The sequence below is a fragment of the Corythoichthys intestinalis genome, chromosome 12 (genome assembly GCF_030265065.1).
Source record: "Corythoichthys intestinalis isolate RoL2023-P3 chromosome 12, ASM3026506v1, whole genome shotgun sequence".
NCBI classification, from domain to species: Eukaryota; Metazoa; Chordata; class Actinopteri; order Syngnathiformes; family Syngnathidae; genus Corythoichthys; species Corythoichthys intestinalis.
In genome coordinates this window covers 32,731,206-32,754,157 of record NC_080406.1, presented here as the reverse complement: position 1 = coordinate 32,754,157, position 22,952 = coordinate 32,731,206, and the positions used below count along the sequence as shown (strand labels likewise).

The following is a 22,952-nucleotide window of genomic DNA, read 5'->3' as shown; positions in this document are numbered from 1 at the left end:
AGGTCATTGACCAGGTCCTGCCGTGTAGTTCTGGGCTGATCCCTCACCTTCCTCATGATCAGTGATGCCCCACGAGGTGAGATCTTGCATGGAGCCCCAGAACGAGGCAGATTGACCGTCAACTTGAACTTTTTCCATTTTCTAATAATCGCTCCAACAGTTGTTACCTTCTCACCAAGCTGCTTGCTTATTTTCCTGTAGCCCATCCCAGCCTTATGCAGGTCTATTATTTTATCTCTGATGTCCTTACACAGCTCTTTGGTCTTGGCCATTGTGGAGAGGTTGGAGTTTGTTTGTTTGAGCACGTGAACAGGTGTCTTTTATACAGGTAACAAGTTCAAACAGGTGCAGTTACTTCCGGCAATGAGTGGAGAACAGGAGGGGTTCTTAAAAAAGAATTAAGAGCCGAAATATTTACTAGTTGGTAATGTATCAAATACTTATTTCATGCAGTTAAATACAAATCTATTATTTAAAAATTATACACCGTGATTTTCTGGGTTTTTTGTACTAGATTCCGTCCCTCACAGTTCAAGAGAACTTATGATACAAATTACAGACCTCTACATGCTTTGCAAGTGGGAAAACCAGCAAAATCGGCAGTGTATCAAATACTTGTTCTCCCCACTGTATACTGTACCTTACTATGTTAACTTATGAAATATCGACACCATAGACTTCATAATGGTATTGACGGGTCAGATCGGTCATGCACTGCGCCTCCCATTCAAGTAGGGGGCTGCCCACATCAGGAGAAGAAATTCACAAACACGCGCACGCAGCGATCTAACGCCGGCCAGATTTCTGTTGAAAAAGTACGAAAGCTGAACCGCATACAAACAGGAAGGATTGTCTCAGGAGTGATTTGTTCGATGATTCAAGGTAATTATCACATTTTTCGTACCAAGCATGCATTTTGAAACATTGTGAAAAAAATCAATAGGAGAAATTAGCCGCGACTGCATTCGCATCATAGTTTGCAATATTTACGTAAAATAAATGCTAACTGCACGTTTTTTTTGCTATTAACTGAGTCGAGACCGTTTTAAGTACATATCTATAAAGAATACGAGGATTTAAGCATTTATTTACAAGAATTTTAACCAGAAAAGCTCTGTTTACATAAGGCGGCCGCTAGCTACATTCACTAACAGACTAGCATTGCACTTCGACATATTCACGTAAAATAAATGCTAACTGCAGGTATTTTTTTGCTTTTAATGAAGAATCAAGACTGTTTTACATCCATATCTATAAAGAATTCAGGAATTTAAGCTTTTATTCACAAGAATTTTTGATGAAAAACGCTCTTTGTCTGTGATTCCACTTGGTCAGCTTTGATGGCCTCGCCAACAATGCAGGCCTCCAATTTATCGGCCCCGCGCTCCTTGTCCCGTCAATACATTATGAAGTCTATGTCGATACCTACTATTTATACTATTTATTTATAATATATTATTTGTTAGGGTGTGTGTTGGCTAGAGGAAGAATACTTTGCCTGTGGTTTATTATTTTAAAGTGTTGGTTGGGACGTCCAATGTCTCGTGAGTGCATAAGACAGGTATTATATTCTTCTATATTCTAATTGCTGAAATTCAGGGGCAGGTTTTGTCGTCTAAGTTTCAAAATAGTCTAAGAAAGCCTACCTCAAGACGTAAATAAATTTATAAAATAATAATTGCTTCAATGGGACAGAATAGTGAATGCTGGAATTTTCTCTGGATAAGACACCTTGCGTCCAAAAACTGACCTTTTTCTTGGAACTGTTATTTGCATATTCTTGGGTTCTGTATTTTTAATGAGGCAGGAACGTGTAGATGTCATTTTAATGAGGTGATTAAACTTATAGTGGGGAAAATCCATCAGACACAAATTACAATTCGGAACAGGGCTATATTGTCTGTCTGGAGGGGATGTTTAAATTAGCTTTCAGTATGCAAGGGAATACATGTATCTCAATAGCACTGTAGTGGAATGTCATTTTTCTTTATGTCATATACATATTCAAGTCGTGTTGGTTAACTGTTTTAATTGTTTCGATATTTTATTAATCATTTGAGATATTTAGCAAGCCTTGAGGCTCGCACCAGTACAAAACCTTGTCACTGGCTATCAAAAATGTAATTGATGCAGTAAAACATTTGTGAGATAGATATTTTTTCGTCAATTTAATACTCCCTTATGCTGCATTCTGTTTTAAATAATGTTGAGAAAAACATCTTTACATGACTTGTAAGAAGGTTTAAAATCGGGGCTCTGCTGCACACTCATATAATCACATGTATTACCATCAGCCAACAACCAGATATCATTTTATCCGAATCCTAACAGAAGATATTTGTAGACCTAATAGGAAATTAAATATAGGTAATACACACCTTGGATGGTGGCCAGCGTGCTGTTGTTCATGAGGGCACCGGGAGTCAGACTAAGCAGAGCCCCACTTAAAAAACACACAAAAGAATATACATAGATCATTTGGAAACTATGGAAGAAAACTATCAACGTGTTAACAGGAGTTAATTCATAGTGAGGAACTACTAACCCTGGAGCAAAGTGGGAGGCAGGCATTAATCCTGGATTCAGCCCTGCTGCGGCAGCCATAGCTGCAAAGCTAGCGCTGGTGGGCAACTGGGCACCTCCTTGAAATGCTGTGGATAGACCGGAGGCGGCCACCATGAGCTGGCCAGTTCCCAGGGTGCTACCTATAGACGACGGGGCCTGGGTGACGATGGTCTGCGCCTGAGTAGTGACTTTATTCTCCACGGTGCTGGACTGAACAGACGTCGGGGACGGGCTTAGTGATGGAGAGCTGGTTACCGTGGAAATCATGGGTGTGGTGGAGATGACAGATGCGGTGTTTGTGACTCCAACAGTCGTGCCTTGGAAGGAAAGTGGGAAGTACATTTTATACTATGGAAACTAAGCCTTTATAAGGCACTCATTTCACTCATTGACTGCCATTGACAGCGCTAGAAGGCCAATCTATTTTTGTCAAGGAGAGGCTGGAAGCCCAAATCAAACTGAACTGGTCTAGCACTGTCGATGGCTCTGAAAAATCTCATTCTGAGCCAGTCCTCCGAGGTTAAAAGAGTTGAATGTCTATCACTGTTAATGAGATGCAAGGAGCTAGGAAATTGAAAAATAAATGAATAAACTGACAACTTTAGAGTGTTATTGGGGTCAATAACCAGAAAGTATTTCAGTTTTTATTCATGTGTGTGTGTATTTTGTGTGTCTATGTATGAATATACACATAAGCCTGTCGCAATATGCGAATATCACGATAAATACAAATGAAGGTGGTAATTTTTTCGCTGCGATTTATCGCCTCGCGTTCACGTGCGTGCGGCAGATGTGCTGTTAAAAGTTCGTGTTAAAAGTCCTTGTTACAAACTACGCAAAATGCATCTTCGTTCCAGGTCGGGCAAAAAATAGCGCCGGAGCCAATCCGTTCCCATTATACAGTATTTGTTCAACCTATCCGCGTCAGTGCTCTGGATTGACTGCGGACCATCTCCGGCGTGCCGGAGCCCGCTGAATGGTTTAGGCCACGGGTGTCCAAACCTGTCCTCAAGGGCCGCAGTGGGTCCTGGTTTTTGTTCCTACCAATCGAGCACAGACAGTTTAACCAATGAAGTTTGTGCTAAAACAAACAGCACCTTAATGCAATGGTAAATGGTGCACTGATTACACTTGTGAGACACAATATTGGTGTAAAGATGTCGTCTTGTTTTGTAGGAATGAAATCCAGCACCCGCTGAGGCCCTATGTGGAATAGTTTGGACACCACTGGTTTAGGCGATTTTCTGTTTTTGCTGGAGACGCATTTGTCAGAATGGGCGGATAATTACAACGGAGTCCGCCAAAACATTGTTACCGACTTGGCTGCTACGAACAACCTCGCTTTGACAACAGACAGCTGAATGGACATGATGTACATTGAGTGGCAAATTAAGAGCGCTGTGCTTCAAACTCGTCCTGTTTATGAAAGTCGATTGTTATATGCTGGTGTTGTGCAGTAATGAGCAGACGTGACTTCTGTGGCGTTTGCTTTTTTAATGCGCGCACACACTCGATATCATGAAATATCAAACTACATGTGCTATGTCCCATGCCATCGGCTACGTGAGCCCAGAGTGATTATGGGACACGTAGTCCATATACTACATCGATGAATTATAAACCGCATGACTGAATGGAAGTTAAGCAGGCAGAATCAATCCATACCAGTGACTATAGATAATACTGCAAATATTGTTAATTCAGTACGTGAACCAGATGGATTCGGACCACAAATAGGATGTTTTGCTCATGTAGTAAACCTACCTGCTAAGAGAGCTATAGCAATCAACAGTGTGCCCCCACTCACTTTACAAACAGTAAAGATTGTTCTCAGCACTTTTATACAAAATTTCTTCAGATCAGTAAGAAGTAAGCACATAAATATTATGCACTAAAATGCATGTTTATATGATGGCATTTTATTTTTTGGTCGTTAGCAAAAAAAAAAAAAAAAAAAAAAAAAAAAAGAAGAAGAATAAGAAACAAAAAATACGTTTTTCCCTTCCAGAGCATTAAATGTATTGTATTGAATCGAATAGAAAATAGTGTCCCACGTATTGAAAATCGTACCGAACCGTGACTTAACTGTATCTTTGCATCCCTATGGAACACCATAGCACACTGGTGTCAAACTGACTCCATAAATGGCCAAGTGGGTGCAGGTTTTCTTTCCAACCAATGAAGACACCTCTTGACCAATCTGATCTCTTACATGGATAATCAGTAAGGTGGAAAAGCGCTATATAAGTATAACACCATTTACCATTTACCATTTAAACTTTGACAGGTGCTGCTTGTTTCAACAGAAAATTCATTGGTTGAACCGTTTGCACGGTATCGGTTGGAACAAAATCCAGCACCCACTTGACCCTTTGTGGAACTGGTTTGACACCTATGCCATAGCAGAAGCTATGAGGGGAAAAGTTTTCATTTGCCTAAACGCTTAAGTTATTAAGTGCAATTTTTTTTTTCTTGAAAAACACATTTTATTTATTCTGTGTTTCTGTGCAGTATTAATATTGTTGTCTTTTACTTAGGAGGCATGGTCTATTGTCTATAGTTGTGATTTCTCAAAAGTATTTTTGAATTTAAGAGTAAACATTTATCGCGTTTAAATGGGTGTACTTGATCTATTAAAATATACTGTATTCTCACTGTGTTATTGTAAATTAGTTTTAAAAAAATGTGGGGGCCCAATAATATCGCAATAATCTATGAGATAAATTATCGCACACTAAAATTTGATATCGCGACAGGCCTATATACACATTATATAATAATAATAACTAACGATCATAATGATTATAATTATTATTTTCTTAAATGTAGTCAAGATTATAATTGAGACCTGGTGTTTTTTTACATTGTGCTTAATTACATATTTTATTTGTTTTTAAATCTTTTTTGAGACAAAACATTGATTTTTTTTTTTTTATTTCAGTTTTATTCAATGCAGTGTCTTCATAGTACATTTCTAATCTGCAACCAATTAACAAAACACATGGATGAGAATCTACAATCAAGCTAAGCTTCCTTATCATTCATTTGGCTTATAGCAGACATGAGTGATATCATGCACACTGTAAACCTTTGACTTAAAAAACAAGATCATATTGGTAAGCTGATAACTACGGAGGCTTTTTGTTGTTGTTATTTCAATTGTCTGTTTTTATAAGTTAACCAATGTCATCTAAAAGACAGTGCTCGACCTTAGTGGTATTTACTGTAACACACATACCTGTAAAGGATAAACTGGAGACACTGGTGCTGGTGAGAGGCACTGGATTTACAGTCAGCGTGGTGGGCGTGTTTATAGTCGGACTGTTCACCAGGCTCGCTGTGCTGGCCACCTTGAAAAATAAAAAATTGAATAGTAATAATTAAAGATGCACCGATACCGATACTAGTACCGGCAGGGGGCGCCGATCCGGCCCGAAATGGTGGTATCGGTGAGTACCAACAAAGACGGCGCCGATACCATTTACCGGTCCATTATTATAACATTTGACCGCAGCCTTTTTTTTTCCTCCTGGCGCTCACTACACTCTGTCTCTGTGTTGTGTGATAACACGTGAACACCAAGCAGCTATCACTATTGGCCTGCTCCAGACCAATGAGAACGGGCCAATAGCCACTCCTGACCAATGACAAGGCCGCTTGGCGGCGCCGACATGTCGGCGGTCGGGAAATATTTCAAAATAAAAAATCCCGTCAATTAAAATCAATGGCTGCATGCAAGATTTGCGGCCTGAAAGTTTCGAGATGTGGAGTTAAATCGGCCAGTTTCAATACCTCAAACCTGATAAAACATTTGAAGACGAAACGTGAACGAACACGAGTTTGAGCCTGCAAAAGCAGGACTGCTATCCAGAGGAAGGGCGCTGGACCGGTGAAACAATCTGTGGTCAGTTCACTACGTCAACTTTACTTTGTCTTTTACTTAAAGAAATGCTGCAGTAATTTGGGAACGGTTTCCAAAGTAGGGTTGCCACCTTTCAGAAATAGAAATAAGGGACCCACCCCCCTCCCGAAAAAAGGAGGCTAATAGAGAGACGGGATGATGTGGTCAATTATTATTACTTATAATTGTTAGCATCTGCAAATGCGGAAACAAGGTTGGACCTCGAAGCGAACAACAAGCGGGGGATACGTACAAGGGTTCAATGATTGCAAACAAAAAATAACACGCGATCGCGGGATAGTAGAAATAACAAAAGGAGTCCGTGACAGCAGGTCGACGGAGCTCATTACTACAAACTCGAAGGTTAACTAAGACGATAGGCAGCGAGCCAAAAAGCCAAAATAAAAACACTCAAATACCTGCACAGGGTAGAGGTTACAAACGAGTGCAGCACACTAACAGAAAAAACCCCAATGCAGGGGCGTAACAAGCAAATGTAGCAAGACTATAGTGCGAGATGTCAAATGGCGATCAGCAAAGCCAATATCTCGGCAGCCTTCTCTGAGCTCACCCGTGCTTAAATGCTGCGTTGATGAACCTGCATTGGATTCAGGTGCGACGTCAGGAACGCCCCCACTAACAGCCCAGCAACAAAACACAATCTAACCAGCAGCAGAATGTGACAATAATTTCATGAAAGTTGCACTGTTTGGCCTTTGAGAGGTTTAAAAAAGTTTACTCAGTTCATTCAGAGTTTATTATTATGAACTTATTTTTACTTTCTTACTGTTGGGCTAGTATTATACTTTGTACTAGTCATTTTCCTATTTTGCAAAGGTAAGCAACAGCCTGACAAAGCCTTGATAGCAATTATTTTACATCCAATTATGTAGCTCTTTGGGGGGGGGAATATATATATATATATAAACGGGGTGGTATCGGTATGGTATCGGCCGATACTGCACAGCCAGGTATCGGTATCGGGGCCAAAAAATTGTATCGGTGCAACACTAGTTATAATAAATAATGCACTAATTGAGGATAACGAATGGATGTTGTGATGAGACCATTTGTCAAAAGGAAACAGGAATTTACAGGCAAATGAGCAAACTGAGCCTATTTCTTGTGCTATGTGCTTCCTCACCAAAGGGCTACTGGGTGTAAAGATGGTTTTGATGGGGGTTCCGCCTACGCTGCCTGTGCTCGGGGGGTTTATCCTCTTCTCCTTCTGCCTGCGGTTGCAGAACCAGACCCGGATCACCTCCTTCTCCATGTTGAGCTGGTCAGCGATCATAGTGATCTCCTCAGAGGTAGGTTTTTGGTTCTGCTTGAAGAGGGCAAAAAAGCCAGACTGACCTTGTCAGTATAGGTCAGTTGAGACAGCTGCATCTTTTATCATCTACAGCGATTTTGCCATTGTTTCATGTAGTGTGTCGCTCATGCGGTTGGTTTCTAACCTCCAGAAAGCTCTTTTCTAAGGCCACGCGGATGTTGGTCTCAATACTTGTCCTTTTCTTCCGTCTGCGGTTGATCCCCTCAATGCCCATGCCTGGAGAGCCAAGGGCACTGGGACTGGACAGCCCCTGGTCAGAAGTCAGGTTCTCTGCACAAACAGCACCGACGCAACGCAAGAAAAGCGAGGTAAAGCCGATGAACCATCAAGAGGTCAATAACCATCGTGCAGTGCGCATAAAAACATATGAGGAGGTTCAGGGACAAACCTGCATCATTAAGCCACTTTTCCAGCAGTGGCTTGAGTTTGCACATGTTCTTAAAGCTCAGATTCAAGGCCTCAAAGCGAGAAATAGTTGTTTGGCTGAAGTCATTTCCGTACAGTTTACCCATGGCCAGGCCAACATCCCCCTGGTCACAGAGAGGGACGCAATGTGTTAGGCAAAAGAAAGCCTCAATATACCAGGAGGCATACAATGCTGTACATAGGTGGTCTCAAACTTGTGGCCCGGGGGGCCAATTGGAGCCTATAGAATAGCAATTTGCTGCCACTTTCTTGATATCCAAGTTAAACGTTTGTGCAGCCCATGTGTCATTGCCCTGACCTTTATTTATTAATTAATCTTTTATAGTACAAGATAGCATATTTCAGGCTTACAATAAATTCAGCAGTGTTTGTCAAGTAGTTAGCCAAAGTTTCTTAGGCTATGTTCACAGCACTTCAGATTATTTTGTGTGGCTGTTCGTTGCAAAAAAAAAATGCCACTTGTAGATTAACAGAATGCGTCAGTAATGTCACATGCATACTCACTGTAACAATTTGCCACATCGCAGTGTTTATTCGATTAAATACAGTCACTTCAGGTGGTCTAAGCCGTTACAATTTTGAGGATATTATGCTAACAGAGCCAACATTTTCTTAACCTGATAGTTTAACGGATGGTATCATGAAAGAAAAGGTATATTCTGCACCATCGTCCTCCATTGCTCGTTTGCGTTCATTGTTTCTCAAACAGTGATAACTATTTTTCATGACGCACAGGTCGCATGCGCAGGGCTCGAGTTCATACCGTGGAGGCATTTGATAGATATTCCATTTATATCAAGTCCAGGTCTCATTTAAAAATAAGATCGGAATTGGACTGTTCACATTGCACGAAAAAAAAAAAACATCTACAGTACGTGATTGCATATATGAGCAAAGAAATAAGATTGACCTACAGCAGGGGTCCCCAAACTACAGCGCGCGGGCCGGACACGGCCCGCCTCCACATTTGTTCCGGCCCCATGAACAATACCAGAGAGCATTTTGATTTTTTTTTTTTTCCCCCTCAATAGTGTTATTTATTTCCTGGCTTTTTTTCTGTGAAGAACCCAGAGAGGGTTATTTGGTTATTATCTATTTAATTAATAGTGTTATTGTAGGAAAGCCCCATTGCCTGTTTGTGCTTTAGTTTAATTGTTACTACGCTGGCTCTTTAAGAAAAGCGACACGTGCACGAGTCACTTTTTTGGGTATATTGCAGAAGTGTGCCTTGGCAGTGCATAAACACGTTTGGCAGATGAGTTACCTGCTTATGGTCCCTTGTATTCGTTAGCCGCCACGGGCTAACCGCTAGCCGCCGTGTGCTAACCGTTAGCCGCTAGCGCTAATCGCTAATGCTAATCGTTGGCCCCTTTGGCTACATGCTGGAGGCTGAATTTTGTTTGTTGCCAATTCACTTATCTAAATTGTTATTTTCCTGCTAAATGTGTATGCTCATTATTGTGAATGATTAGCATTGTATGCATTACGTATGTAAGCAGTGTATTTCATTTATATTATATTTAATGTTGTTCCTGTTAATTTAGATATGTTTATAATACAGTATATGTTCATAGGTTATATATATTATATTACTGACATGTTATATGGTTATCTTGTATTCACAGAAACCACAATACAACAAAATAAATCTCATACTCCTTTCATCATCATTAAAGGAAACAAATAAATCCTGAACGTCCCCTGTTGATTCTCTGATCGGAGTCACAACTCCATAGCGTCGCCGGCTTTATACCACAGACCCACAGAGGGATCCCCAGTCAAATTAACCCTCTTTTTCAGTTATTATTATTATTATTATTATATAATATATTATTATTTTATGTACTTTTGTTCAGTGAAGAATCCAAAAAGGGTTATTTGATTGTGGCTTTCTGAAAAACAATACATTTTTACATCTTTTACATAGGCATTTACATAGGCACTCCTGCAATCGCCAAACTGACCCCAGCCTCTTATCAGAGAAGGGAAAAGTTATGTGGCCCCCACAGGAAAAAGTTTGGGGACCCCTGACCTACAGTGTGAATGTAGCCTTAGTGACAGTAACTTGATTGAAATTTAATTCTAAAAGAACACCAGGTGGAAGGAAAATGTATCCTGGCATGCAGTCATTGCTGCAGTGAAGACAAATGTTGGCAACCAAAATACCCATGGAAAAGTGAGAGATGGAATATTTTTTAGTTGAGTACAGGGGCATTCCGCAATGTATATTACCACACAGAGAAAATTGCAATGCACAGGAACTGCAATATAAGATGTGGGTATGAGGTAGATATCCGTGACTTTTTACAGACACCATTTTTTTCATTGTGACGTATTTTGTTTTTTTTTATTTATGCGAGTGAATAATTTTTTAAAGGTTTTTTTTTTTTTTTTTTTTTTTAAAAAGGAGAAATTAGACCAACTAATGATTCTAAGCTAAAAATGACAGACATTTTGAATAATAAATATAATTAATTAACCTTCGTTTTATGGCTGGGTTGAAACAAAAGTGGTTGTGGGACGTCTGTAAACGTGGGTTTCCAGGGAAAACCGGACAAATTAAAAATAGTTCGAGGGCTTAATGCGCCATGAATCTGCTATGGCAGCATATAGACATATTTTTCTATCAAACACAATGGTTCTTTTGGCTTGAAATACAGCAGTTTCTTTTATATAGGAGTGCAAGACCAGAAACTGCTTTTTCAGTCTTGTCTTTTCTGCCTAGCGTAATTTTTCGACTATAAGCCGCAAATTTTTTCACTCATTTTGAATCCAAGTCCAGTGCTGCTTATTTATTGATTTATTTGGGGTTATAGTTAACACTTTATTTGACAGCGGGGTCATAAGACTGCCATAAGACCGTCATAATTATGACATGAGACTATCATGGGCATTAATGAATGCTTATGACGGTTGTCATTTAGTGTCCTCCAGCAAATTATGTCACTAACTCCATTTATGTCATCCACTCAAAAACAAGATAATTTGCCGAATGACACACAATGACATCCGTCATAAGCATTATTAATGATCATGGGAGTGTCATGTCATAGTTATGATAGTCTTATGACCGTCCTATGGCGCCACTGTCAAAGTGTTACCAAATACCATAACCAGTAATCAATGAAACAACTAGAACAATAACTAAAGAAATAATTAGCACAGAACATGAATTTTGACGGTAATTTACATCTGTAGCGCTGCAATGAATGCTAGGAGGCATGTTGGATGACAACAGTGTTAACAACAGGTGGCAGCAGTGATGGCTAAATGAAGCTCCTTGAAGCAATGAAGCTTTGAACCAATTGGCTACAAAGCTTCATGGGTTTCATTTGGTCTTATGACAGTCTTATGATGCTGCTGTCAAAGTAATACCGCTTAATATCTTTTGGTGTAAATATCCCATGATACAGTGAGGACAGCTGTGGCTCATATTCCAGTGTGGCTTTTCTATTAACAAATGCCGTTTTTCTATCAAATTTGGTGGGTGGCGGCTTAAAGTCAGGTGCGCCCTATAGTCCGAAAATTACGATATTTTGGTACGGGCTCCCAGATCAACTAAATTTGAGACCCCTGCTGTACATCTATGCAATAGGTACCTGTGTAAAACCTAGTTTGATCCGCCTCTGTTTGAAGGTTTTGGCAAACTGTTCCAGTTCCTCCAGATCACTTGGCTCCTCCAGAGTGGGCGTATCAAGCTGTTTGGGCGGTGTCTGACTGTGGGGCAGCGACTGAATGGGTGTGGCTGCCGTGGTACGGGTAGGAGTTGCAGGCTGTACGTTACAAAGAAAAACATGTGGCAATTAGATTCAACTTAAGGTGCAAACAGTGTTATAAAACATGTTTATTTGGAAACACAGAAAGTGGAATACCACCAACAAACCTGTGTTGCGAGGGTGATGCTCGGCTGCGTTGGCAGGGGGTTAGCTTGGCTTTGAGGTAGTTGAGTGAGAAGACTCTGCGCTTGCAATATGCCTACACAAAAGCCAGGGGATGGAAAATTTTTAAAAATGCTTCTTTTACTATATCCCCCCCCCCCCGTGACTGCTGTTCTGCTTACTCTGCTGGGCCTGGGGTGTCTGTGAGATGATGAACTGAGCGGGCTGCAGAGGTGTGGCTATCGGGTGGCCAGGTTGTACCAGCACAAACTGGGGCAGGCTTAAATTCTGCTGCTGCAACTGCCATAAGGACAACAACGTATATAGGTATAAAATGTGTTCCCATATCATGCGGTCCTACTTGAACAGTAATTGTGTCTTACAGGAGAGATCTGGATGGGCTGTGACAAGGGTAGCTGGGTAATGGGCGTGGCTGCGGAGGCTGAGATATTGGCCCCAGTAGTGCCGTTCTGCTGGTTGGCTGAATGCTGTACGGCCGCAGCCAAGAGCTGAGCCTGGGCCTGGTGGAGCAACAGCTGCTGTTGGGCCGGGGTCAGAGTCAGCTAGGGTAGAAGAGAGCAACACAAAACAAATAAACAAAGGGATAATTGAAAGGTGAAAATGGTATACGATTCACTTGAAAATGGATTGATTAGTAGTCATACTTTCATGAAACTTAAATTGACTTTGATACCAGTGCAGAGTTGAACATGATTGCACCAGAAAAACATCAGGTAAAATTATGACAGGGTTTGTCTTCAATATGTTAAAAAAAAAAATCTGTGTACATTTTCCACTAATAGTGGCTTGTATAAGTACAGATACTAAAGAGCCTTTACTTGTAAATAGATTATGTTTTTGAAATAAATAAAAATGTTATTCATATTGAAACTAATTTACAACCGAAAGACATCAGAACTATTATGGTGACGTATCAGACATGAAGAGGAATGGACCAGATCTGTCCCGACTAGTCGACGTCATCGATGAAATAAATGCGTCGACGAGTACAGCATCCAGTCGACGGTTAATGAATGGGCTGTGAATGAACACCTACAGTGCCGTCACCCAGTTGTAATTTTGGAAGACGACAGGAGACAACAAGTTGGCAGATCGGAAGTCCATCTAACTAACGATATATTTTATTGAAGTTGCTAAGCCTGTCGCGATGTGCAATGAGTCTATTTATCGCACGGTAAATAAAAATGAGGGCGGTCATTTTCACGGCTGTGTTTTATTGCCACGTGCGTGCGGGCATACATTTGTGCGTGCGTGTTGATGGCATATGAGACTCCAGTTCCTTTTACAGATATTTATTGGTCATCAACACACCGTAGAATGAAAGTTCAGACATACAAAAGACATACAAAATAAGGAGACACAGCTACATATTAAACACTGTAAACGGTAGCATTGCTACATTGAGGCTAATGGGGGAAAAAAATACTTTAGCCTGCTATAAAACATTGGTAGTCTTCTCCACAATGCAAACTTGCGGTTAAAAGGTGACACTTGAAACATGAAAAATCTCTGGTTAACATCATAACATCAAACGAAAAATTTTAAAAATATATTTATATATTACTGACACCACATGCAATGACAAAAAATGTTTTTTTTTGCGGAGTGTAAAGGTTACAGTTAGCGGTTTAGCAAATGTACTTCCTGTGAATATTTCAAAATAAAAGCACATAATGTTTGTCATATAAATAACAATTTCTGGAGTTAATCCCGCATACTTCAGAATTCAGACTCTATGCTATTAATAGCTTGAAAAGGACACCCTTTACCAAAAATCTGATTGGCAATGAATATTAGAATACTATTATATATAGTAATATACTATAATATTAATGCTAGATATTTTTATCTGAGAATTGTTTTGAATCATGTTGGAAAGGCAAAGTCAGTGTTCTGAATCTGTTTACATTCCATTCTTTTGCATTAGTTAATACTATCAGCATTTGACCTCATTGTTTATTTGTGATTTATTATTGTTATTTACATGTTTATTTGTAATTCAATATAGACTTTAAGGATTCCAAAATGTTTTTGTAAATCAATAAGCTTCAACAAAAATTTCACTGCTAAATTTGTATTTAAAAAAAATAAATAAATAAATAAAAAATTAGATTAGTCGACAAATCGTAAAAACAGTCGGCGGACTAATCGGGAGAAAATGACTCGTTTGGGACAGCCCTTGTATTGACGAAATAAAAAAAAACAAGTCTTGTAGCGGTTTAGAACATTAAAACAAACACGACACTGTAATGCCCCTGCTACATGTCAGTCTTCTGGGATAATACAACATGCTGTCATTAATACTGCAAAGGGAAGTTAATTATTACAACTGCAAATTTAATCAGGGATTAAGCTTTATCAGATGCTGTTGTTTTGGTCAAAAATAATAGTTCATACATTCTCAGGTGAAATTACTGCAGGGAAAATACAGATTTTTTCCCCTGACATAATAAATAATCTAGATTAATGATCATGATTACAAGAGCGATTAAAAAATAATCACAATTATCATTTTAGTTATAATCATGCAGCATTGACCTAAGATAATTACATACAAATTTTATAAGTGTTGTATTTTCTGGGCTATTTTTTTTTCCTTTAACAGTTTGGCTTGGCCTGCAATTTGTACTCAGGTGCAACATATATTCTTTGTTTTTGAACAATGGCGGCTGAGACTTCTGTAGTTGGCAGAGTTGTTCAGGAGTGATACTGACGATACAAACTTTTTAATATTTGGTAGTGATCCAGAGTGAAGTGGAGAGTTTGGTAAACAATTAGAGTATAATGCAATTTTTTTTTCTTGGTCTCTGAGAAAATAAATTCCTCCCGTAAAATATGATTTATACTTTGGTGTGACACATATGTTTTTTTCACTTCATTGTGAGTTGTTTGGCTGGTTTAACTTATAATTAGGTGTCACATAGAGTCACAAAAATACAGTACATATGGAGGGAGGTATTTGTCCTTAGTGCACCCGAAGTCTAAATGGGGCGCAGCATATACAGCCACTATTTAAGGAAATACAATTGTCTTGCAGATTAAAAACCAGTGATTAGAAATTGATCGACTTATTGAATACCATTCAAAGGGTTGACAGTATACTACAGTTCCATCCACTCTAATTTAACTTTTCACAAAGGTATCAAAGTAGATTTTTCTATACTGTCACAGCAAGACAAATGAGGCCAGGCAGGAAAATGGGGAGTGGACTCATGCAGTTGAACCAAGCATAAGTGCAAACATCCATGATGTAATTATGAAATCCAAATGCACAGCAATTTCGTTTCCGTCCATCAAACTAACTAGTCTTTGCAACTACATGATAGCATCAGCTGTGAAATGTAGCCACTAAGTCCAGTTGTGGTTAACCTGCTGGCGCCGAAAATGTTTTGCGTCAGAAATAATTCAAAGAAAGTAAGAAGGCCACAAAGATGGAGCAGGCAGATGGGGGGCAGAGGTAACCTGCCTTAGAGAAACAGAATCAAGGCTTGGGAGGCAAAAAGCCACTTACTCCTGCAATTTGACCCCCGGCCAACATGAGCGGGGTTTGAGGCAACACGCTCTGCTGGACGGAGGTGGAAAGCGCGCTTCCAGAGTCTTCTGACTTTGACTAGTGGAAGGGAAGAGGCACACAATGAGGATTGTTGACTTGGTAACTTCGTCTGAAGAGGCTTGACATCATGTATAATTCAGATTTTTAAAAAAAATGAAGCTATCTCCAAACTGATCTTCTTTTGTGAGCATCTGAAGTCTCGGTGCGAGGCAGAGGATTTGAAGTCAAAGATGTGCACGAGCGAGCACTTCAAAATGTGCCGCAGCCTTTTGAGACAAGGGAAGGGCGAGGAAAGGGAGGCACTGCGATTGCTAATTAAAATAGCTGTTATGCGGTGCATGTAAATCCTGCATAGATTTGCATATTTCCTGCCATCTGTTTCCGGGCAACGGTGGGAGCAGCTAATTACCATACAGGCTTGATTAATCTGCCTTGTTGCCTGGCGACGCCAAAGGAGCCGGGGCTCATTTAAATCAGTTCCATCTGCCTGTGTGTGCATACAAGAGCGCAGAAGTGCAAACCTCTTCAAACTTTACTTAAATTCCTACGTCCATCACAGGGAAATGTTCAAAGAAGAACCCATTCTCTTCTGTCACACTCAGTGACTTCATGTTACTATCAGTTCAAACAATCATTCATTCATAAAATCTTGCAAAATTAACATTTTTTTATTGTGATACATAAAGTATAAAGATTATTATCTCAGCCAGCAGGTGAAACCTATGGAAGGCGGAAATTATGTATTTGGTAACTCATTGCCTTCTATTAGTGGCAATGGGCATCCAATTATTTTGAACTGGGAATACTGGCAGTGAATGGTCATGTTTCAGTGGCATTGGGCCGTTTTTTTTTTCTTGTTCTGTGGCATTGGACATCTACCGCCATTAATGGCAGCCAATGAGTTAATGTTGGCCCTGAAGGTGGTCCTCAGTGGTACTTCCTATAAATTTGAGAACCACAGGTGTGCTACACTAGAAAACTTGGTGACACCATGTTTTTGGAACATAAGAATGTTAAGTGGAAAGTAATTTTTAAATCATGACTATTATGTGTCATTATAACACATTTATTAACAATTAGTAAATGTAGATTCCTGCAAAAAGGCACAGTATTGTTTGAACAAATTAACAAAAATTGAAATTCAGTGCAACGGTAGACAGCTGGGACAGGTTTGTTTGCATATCAAACATGATGTCACCACTGCACATTCAACCATATCAACAGATGTGGTTAAAATATGTACGCTTTTTATATATTCTTTTGTAGCACTATTTTAGTTGTTTGGACACAGGGGCTGTTTAGTACAGTATAATACAACAATTGTAAGCATTGTGGTCCTTGGTATAATTTTAAAAAATGCAAAGGAGTCTTGTGTAGAACACTTTGTTACAGCTGCAAGTTTTTTTGTTTTGTTTTGTTTTTTTAAGTGTTCGAGAAATCAAGTTTGATGTAGTTGAATTAAACTGTTACCTTTTCAAAATTAGACATGTTACCTGTTGGAGGAGGGCTTGTGCGTGTGCATTGGTGATTGCACTTGTGGTTGGCACAGTTGGCCTTTGAAAATCCAATCCATTGATTTGGATCCCTGCAGATATAAAGAGTCAATAAGGCATCTTGGGAGTTCAAGGATGCTTTTGCTTCACAACTGTAAAAAGTACAAAAACTCAATGAAAAAGATATCTAATGGCAGACAGTTGAGGACTAAATTTTGAGAGGTTGATACTTAAGTCATTAAAAATGTAGTGCTGTCGGGCATCTTTATGCAAGTTGAAAGGCAAAAAGCAAAGTAAAGGGAAAAATGGAGGTCACTCACCAGTGTTCCTGTCACCACTTTCCATTGCACATTTAGTAGTTTCTGGCTGATTATTCACTTTTACATCTACAAGAAGCATGTGGGAGGCAGTGTCAGAATTCAGTTTAAACATACAGCAATTACTGTCTTTCAATTCTTGTCTCCTTGAATGTATTTCATCTTGACATAATGTTAAAAAATACAACCAATGCAGCTGAAACAAAAAAGGACCATTTGGAATCCAAACACAATAAAACGTGACAACTTAAGTATCCGAACTGTTCGGTTAACACTCCGATCTACTATGAACAATTAACTCTATCATAACCACACACAAAAACTCACCAACATAAGCTCCACCTGTGTTTTCAAGCATGGTTGCAGAACCTATCAAAGAAAAAAAATGCCTCTGTCGGGCTAACCTCCTTCCCACCGACAGTGCGTCCGGTACGATGCTCCTCCCACCGCCCCGTCCCCTTTTCGTTAGCGGCCGGCAAGCAGAGTTCAATAGCAGCAGTAGCGGTTCACTGAGTAACACTGGGAGACGCGCGAGGGCGACGCTAACAGGGTTTAACAGCTTTCCTTCCCTCGCGCTTCTTTTTTGTGGCCCTGCCTCCCTCCCTCTCTCTCTTTTCTCATTTGCTCGTGAGTGCAGTGAAAAGTCACACACCCCAAAAGTCTGTCTTTTTAGACTAGAATACAAGGGAAGCTGCTCTGGCCAGTATCACTAATACAATCAATAACATATTAATTACAGGCACAAAATGATGTTATCAGACAAATGCTGAAGCCACATAATATATTCAAATCTAAATACATTTCAGTAATAACAACAAAATACCACAAGGTGACAGTACATCTCAGTAAACAACTCCCTGTTACTTATCTAGGGAGTACCTGTCAGGCTGGCCTTTCAATAGGTGAGCCGTATTTCTTTGATTTAGTTTAATTTCAAAGTAACATCAAATTAGCGTTTCCACAATACCAGTGTATGACAATTCTCACTTGCATACCACACTTGCATAAAGTACTTTGACATCAATACTGAAGGAATACAACAGAAAAAAAATCTAGAAAAACCGCCGCTATATATGAGGTTTTCATTCATTAAACACAATCATTCATTATATGCATGGCCTTTTATACTGTAATACTATACTAGTATAGTCTGTGTTGTTTAGGCATATTCTTCACATGAGCAATCAGTTGTTGTTTTTTTTTCAAAAATGGCTTCATTTTTTTTCATCCGTGTGAAAGTTAACAAATGAAGTCACAAAGCTTTGTTAGCTATGAGACAGTTGAGTAAATAATAAAAGGCATCAATAAAAGCTATGCAATCGGCCTTTTAACTAAGTACTGGTAAGTTATTAGAAATTAAGTGAAGAAGCACAGCCATCATTTCTTGAGTCTTTGTACTGAAGACTTAAGACTGTAACCGGAAATTCAAATTCTTGTATTCAATTGTTGATGATATTAGTATATTATATTATACTGTTATTTACAGGCAAATGTCATAATTCAATAGGAAGTCAATGCAGCTACATATCTGGAGGCTGCGCCGCTGCTGTACGAGTAGCTGCTAGCGTTTCCTAATAGGTCAGCGTTAAGCTAAAAGACTTTTGTATAGTTTGGTTTAGAGGTGCAATGTTTAATCAGTAATCAACAGATATTTAAATAACCTAGAGTCCTTGTTTACTTTCAAAATCTAAATAACCTTGCCTCTTTAGTAAAATGTTTACTATCTCCTAGACCGCACCCAAACACGCAGACTCTTCTTTTGGATGTCGAGCCATCACTATTTTACATGCACTACTTTTCTATTACCAAGATAGTGTGCAATCCTTTTATGTAAGGCTGCAACAACTAATAGATTAAAACCGATTACTGAATTAGTTGCCAACGAATTTGATAAATGATTTTTGCCGGCAGCTATACCGTTTGGGTCGTTGCTTGTGTGTAATTAGAGGCTGACGGCGCGCCAGTGATTATAACAAGAGAGAGAGAGATCACTGCTAGTCTGCTACAGTCAGGTTGGATTGCTGAATCAATAAATTTACCAAGAGATAAGAGTTAGAATTAGGGATGTCCCGATCCAGGTTTTTGCACTTCCGATCCGATACCGATATTGTTTTGGGTTTCCGATCCAATACCGATACTGGCCGATACAGATACCGACCTATCTGAGCATGTGTTAAAAGTTTAAAGTTATTTAGCCTCCTTACTTAGTTGTCAGACTCATGTTGAAAAAGGTTTTAGTACTCTTGATAACAACTAGCCAGCTGAATTAGGTGAGTTTGAATAACACACAACGGTTGATAACAAGAAACTGACCTGTTTATTCAGTGACAAACACAAAACATTATAAATAACAAACAGAAATGGCATAGTCAGTCAGTAAAACGTGCAAATAATATTGTGAACTGTCTTAAAAAAAGCAAAACACACCAACAACCTCAGTAGAAAATCCCATAAATCCCCCAAGCTATTAGATGCTTTTAATGTTTTGTGCATTAGTTACAAAAATTGAATAAAAAAGCCTCTCAGGTTTAAATAAATGACTATTTCAGGATTAAGTTAACATTTTAAAACAGTAAATAAAATACTCAAGTCCCCATTCTGTATCAGCAGCTTTAAACTACATTCAATTCATTTAATTTTGCGAATCAACTGTTAAAGTTGTTAAAATTGCTCCACTTATTCCCAGTGTTGTTAATAACGGCGTCACAATATAACTGCGTTACTAGCGGCGTTATTTTTTTCAGCAGTGGGTAATCTAATTAATTACTTTTCTCATCTTGGCAACGCCGTTACCGTTACTGAGGACGGAAAGGCATGCGTTACTATGCGTTACTATATTGGTCTAAAAGTCAGAGGGAGACGGACTCACCGAGACGACAGAGCAGAGCAGGAGTAGGGAGGAGGCAAGAAAGTGCAAAACGTGATGCTAGGTAGCTCCAATAATACATGTTGTAGCCGATAGCCTACAAATTACGCCCGCATGTTATGGTAGATATGGTAGACATGGTAGATATCACATGTACTGTACATAGATATAACTAGATGCAAAATGACAGACATGGCACTAAATGAGTTAATAGACAGCCGCCATCTTAAAGCAGTAGACTTTTTAAGACGGTTCTGTTGTGGAGAACCTTCCTAGCGAACCTAAGTAACTTTTTATCTAAAATACTTCTAAATCGGCAAAATCTTGACTTGAATCTATCTTTAAATGATGAAACCGTTTTAAAACTTTCATATGTCGAAAGTAGAGAGAAGGGAACTAATGCAATAATGGGAGCAATTTTAACAACTTTTAACAGTTGATTCAGGGTAAAGGGTAAATTAGGGTAAAGAATTGGGCTCGGGCCAATTGTACCAAAAACCTTCACAAAAAAATTCACATAGTGTGGCCAATGTTTTTTTGTTTTTGTTTTTTTGAGGGGAAAAAAAAAAAAAAAAAAAAGTAATTATCACCAATTACTTTGCCAAGTAACTAATTACTCTTACATTCAGGTAATTGAGTTACTAACGCAATTACTTTTTGGGAGAAGTAATTTGTAACTATAATTAATTACTTTTATTCAGTAAGATTAACAACACTGCTTATTCCATAATTTCCCTTCTGTCTACTTTCGACATGTAAAAGTTTTAAAACTTTTTTGAAGGTAGATTCAAGTCAAGATTTTGCCGATTTAGGAGTATTTTAGATAAAAAGTTAATTAGGTTCGCTTGGAAAGTTCACAACAGCCTAATAGGGAAGTCTTCTGCTTTAAGATGGCGGCTGTTTACTAATGCATCTGGTTTTCAATACTTCAGTGTTGCTAACGCAGTCGAGTCTGTGGTGTAGCATCTGGTTCTATATACATATGATATCTATTATCTCCAGTAAAACGACGTTGACGTTTGTTGCGGCTGTCAGCAAAAGTCAGGTATTCTTGTGTTTTTTTATCCAGCGGCATGAGTTGAGCTAAAGCTGTGAGTTGAGCATTGGCATTACCCGGGTCTAAGACAAGTTATGTTTACTTTCGGGACGCAATGCGGTCAGTTTCTCATTGCGTCCCGAAGACCGTGCTGTGTATTAGTTCTGCTTTACTTGACATATTTCAATAATCGGAATTTGGATGTTTGTGAATCGTTCTTGAATCTTCAGCGGCCAAATCGCGTGTTGGATGGTGCGTCTTTACTCACGTGAGATAATGGCTCGTCATCCAGAATGAATTCTTCGGCAATGACTCTTGTTATTCCCTGGGCTTTGGGACTGTCGAGTGCCAGTTTGTCACGCATAGCAAAAGTTTCTGCCAGTGTTAGTTGCGTAGGACCTTTCTTTTTGTCTTCGGTTTTCTTAACATACTCCTCTTATTGTTTGTGGTGGTATTTCGCTAAATGCTTGATTAGGTTGGTTGCATTAAAACTTCTTACAGCTTTACCACTACGCTTGACTTTATTGTGGCATATGTTGCTCTCTGCCTCTTCGTCTTTGTCGTCCTTTAAGGTGAAATGATCCCACACAGCTGACATTTTTACCAATAAAGTCTCTTGGTAAATTGGGAGACGGTAATGTAAATGTAGTGTGTTGAAGGTGTGCCGTAAAACGGACCGGATTTTAGGGAAACCGACGCAAAAACTGGAATGGATTATGTAAATCGGTGCACTGGAAAACTGGATCGGAAGTCTGGATGGGAATTTTTCCCGTGTTCTGATCCGATACCGATGCGCATTTTTTTGGCCCATCCGATCCAAATATCGGATCGGGACATCTCTAGTTAAAATATCTTTGGTGCTGTTAGATCCAATCTGCCTCCGTCAGAGGGGGGTAAATGAAGCCAATTGTATTTGTTATGTATTTGTTGACGAGACGTTACTACTTAGCACGGAGCGCTAAGCTAGTTAGCGATTACACTAATCAGTGTTTTACGTGTCCATTTGTATTGGCGTTTTGGAGAAGCATATTAGTACTTGAGTTATTGTTAGATAGTTGTCTTATTTCTTTTTCATAAAGAAACCACACACATAAACCCATTCATATTAGAGTCTCCTTTCAACACAAGCTCCCATTCAAACTGTAAATTGTCATACAAGAGAGAGTGCTTAAAAATTGGATTTGGATTGTCTTTATGAGCAACTGTTTGATTAAGAAAACTGCTTACTTACAGTCTGCCTTCTCCTTATTCAGAGGCTTAGTCATTGACACAATTCATATCAGCGCTTTGCCCACAAGATACAAAAAGGCAATCACCAGCACATTTTTTATTTGAATGAACAAGACTTTTATATTATTTGTGTACTGAGGATTATTTTTGTTTTATACTCAAAACCTTAATTAAAACTTTAACAAGCTTTATGTACTTAAACAGAACAGTTGTAGACTACAGTTAAGTCAGGAAGCTGGAGTAAATACTATTTTTGAAGGAAATAGCCATCTATTTTGTCTGGATTGTTACTAACAACATGTCTAAAACAACTTCAAGTGAAATAGTGAATGC

The 22,952-nt window shown here is 39.1% G+C and overlaps 1 protein-coding gene across 2 annotated transcripts in view; it reads right to left on the bottom strand.

Moving 5' to 3' along the window:
- pou2f1b (POU class 2 homeobox 1b) overlaps positions 1 to 22,952 on the bottom strand; it is a 39,947-nt gene that overhangs the window by 2,413 nt on the left and 14,582 nt on the right. The window contains exons 2-13 of one of the 2 annotated variants that reach the window (XM_057852693.1): positions 17,491 to 17,556; positions 17,171 to 17,262; positions 12,487 to 12,666; positions 12,286 to 12,403; positions 12,109 to 12,200; positions 11,825 to 11,998; positions 8,188 to 8,329; positions 7,924 to 8,069; positions 7,611 to 7,817; positions 5,804 to 5,915; positions 2,546 to 2,882; positions 2,379 to 2,443 (exon numbers count right to left, since the gene is read on the bottom strand). In XM_057852693.1, the coding sequence (XP_057708676.1) occupies positions 2,379 to 2,443; positions 2,546 to 2,882; positions 5,804 to 5,915; positions 7,611 to 7,817; positions 7,924 to 8,069; positions 8,188 to 8,329; positions 11,825 to 11,998; positions 12,109 to 12,200; positions 12,286 to 12,403; positions 12,487 to 12,666; positions 17,171 to 17,262; positions 17,491 to 17,556 (1,731 nt within the window). The remainder of the gene's footprint in view (positions 1 to 2,378; positions 2,444 to 2,545; positions 2,883 to 5,803; positions 5,916 to 7,610; positions 7,818 to 7,923; positions 8,070 to 8,187; positions 8,330 to 11,824; positions 11,999 to 12,108; positions 12,201 to 12,285; positions 12,404 to 12,486; positions 12,667 to 17,170; positions 17,263 to 17,490; positions 17,557 to 22,952) is intronic. The other variant, XM_057852694.1, reaches the window with a different exon arrangement.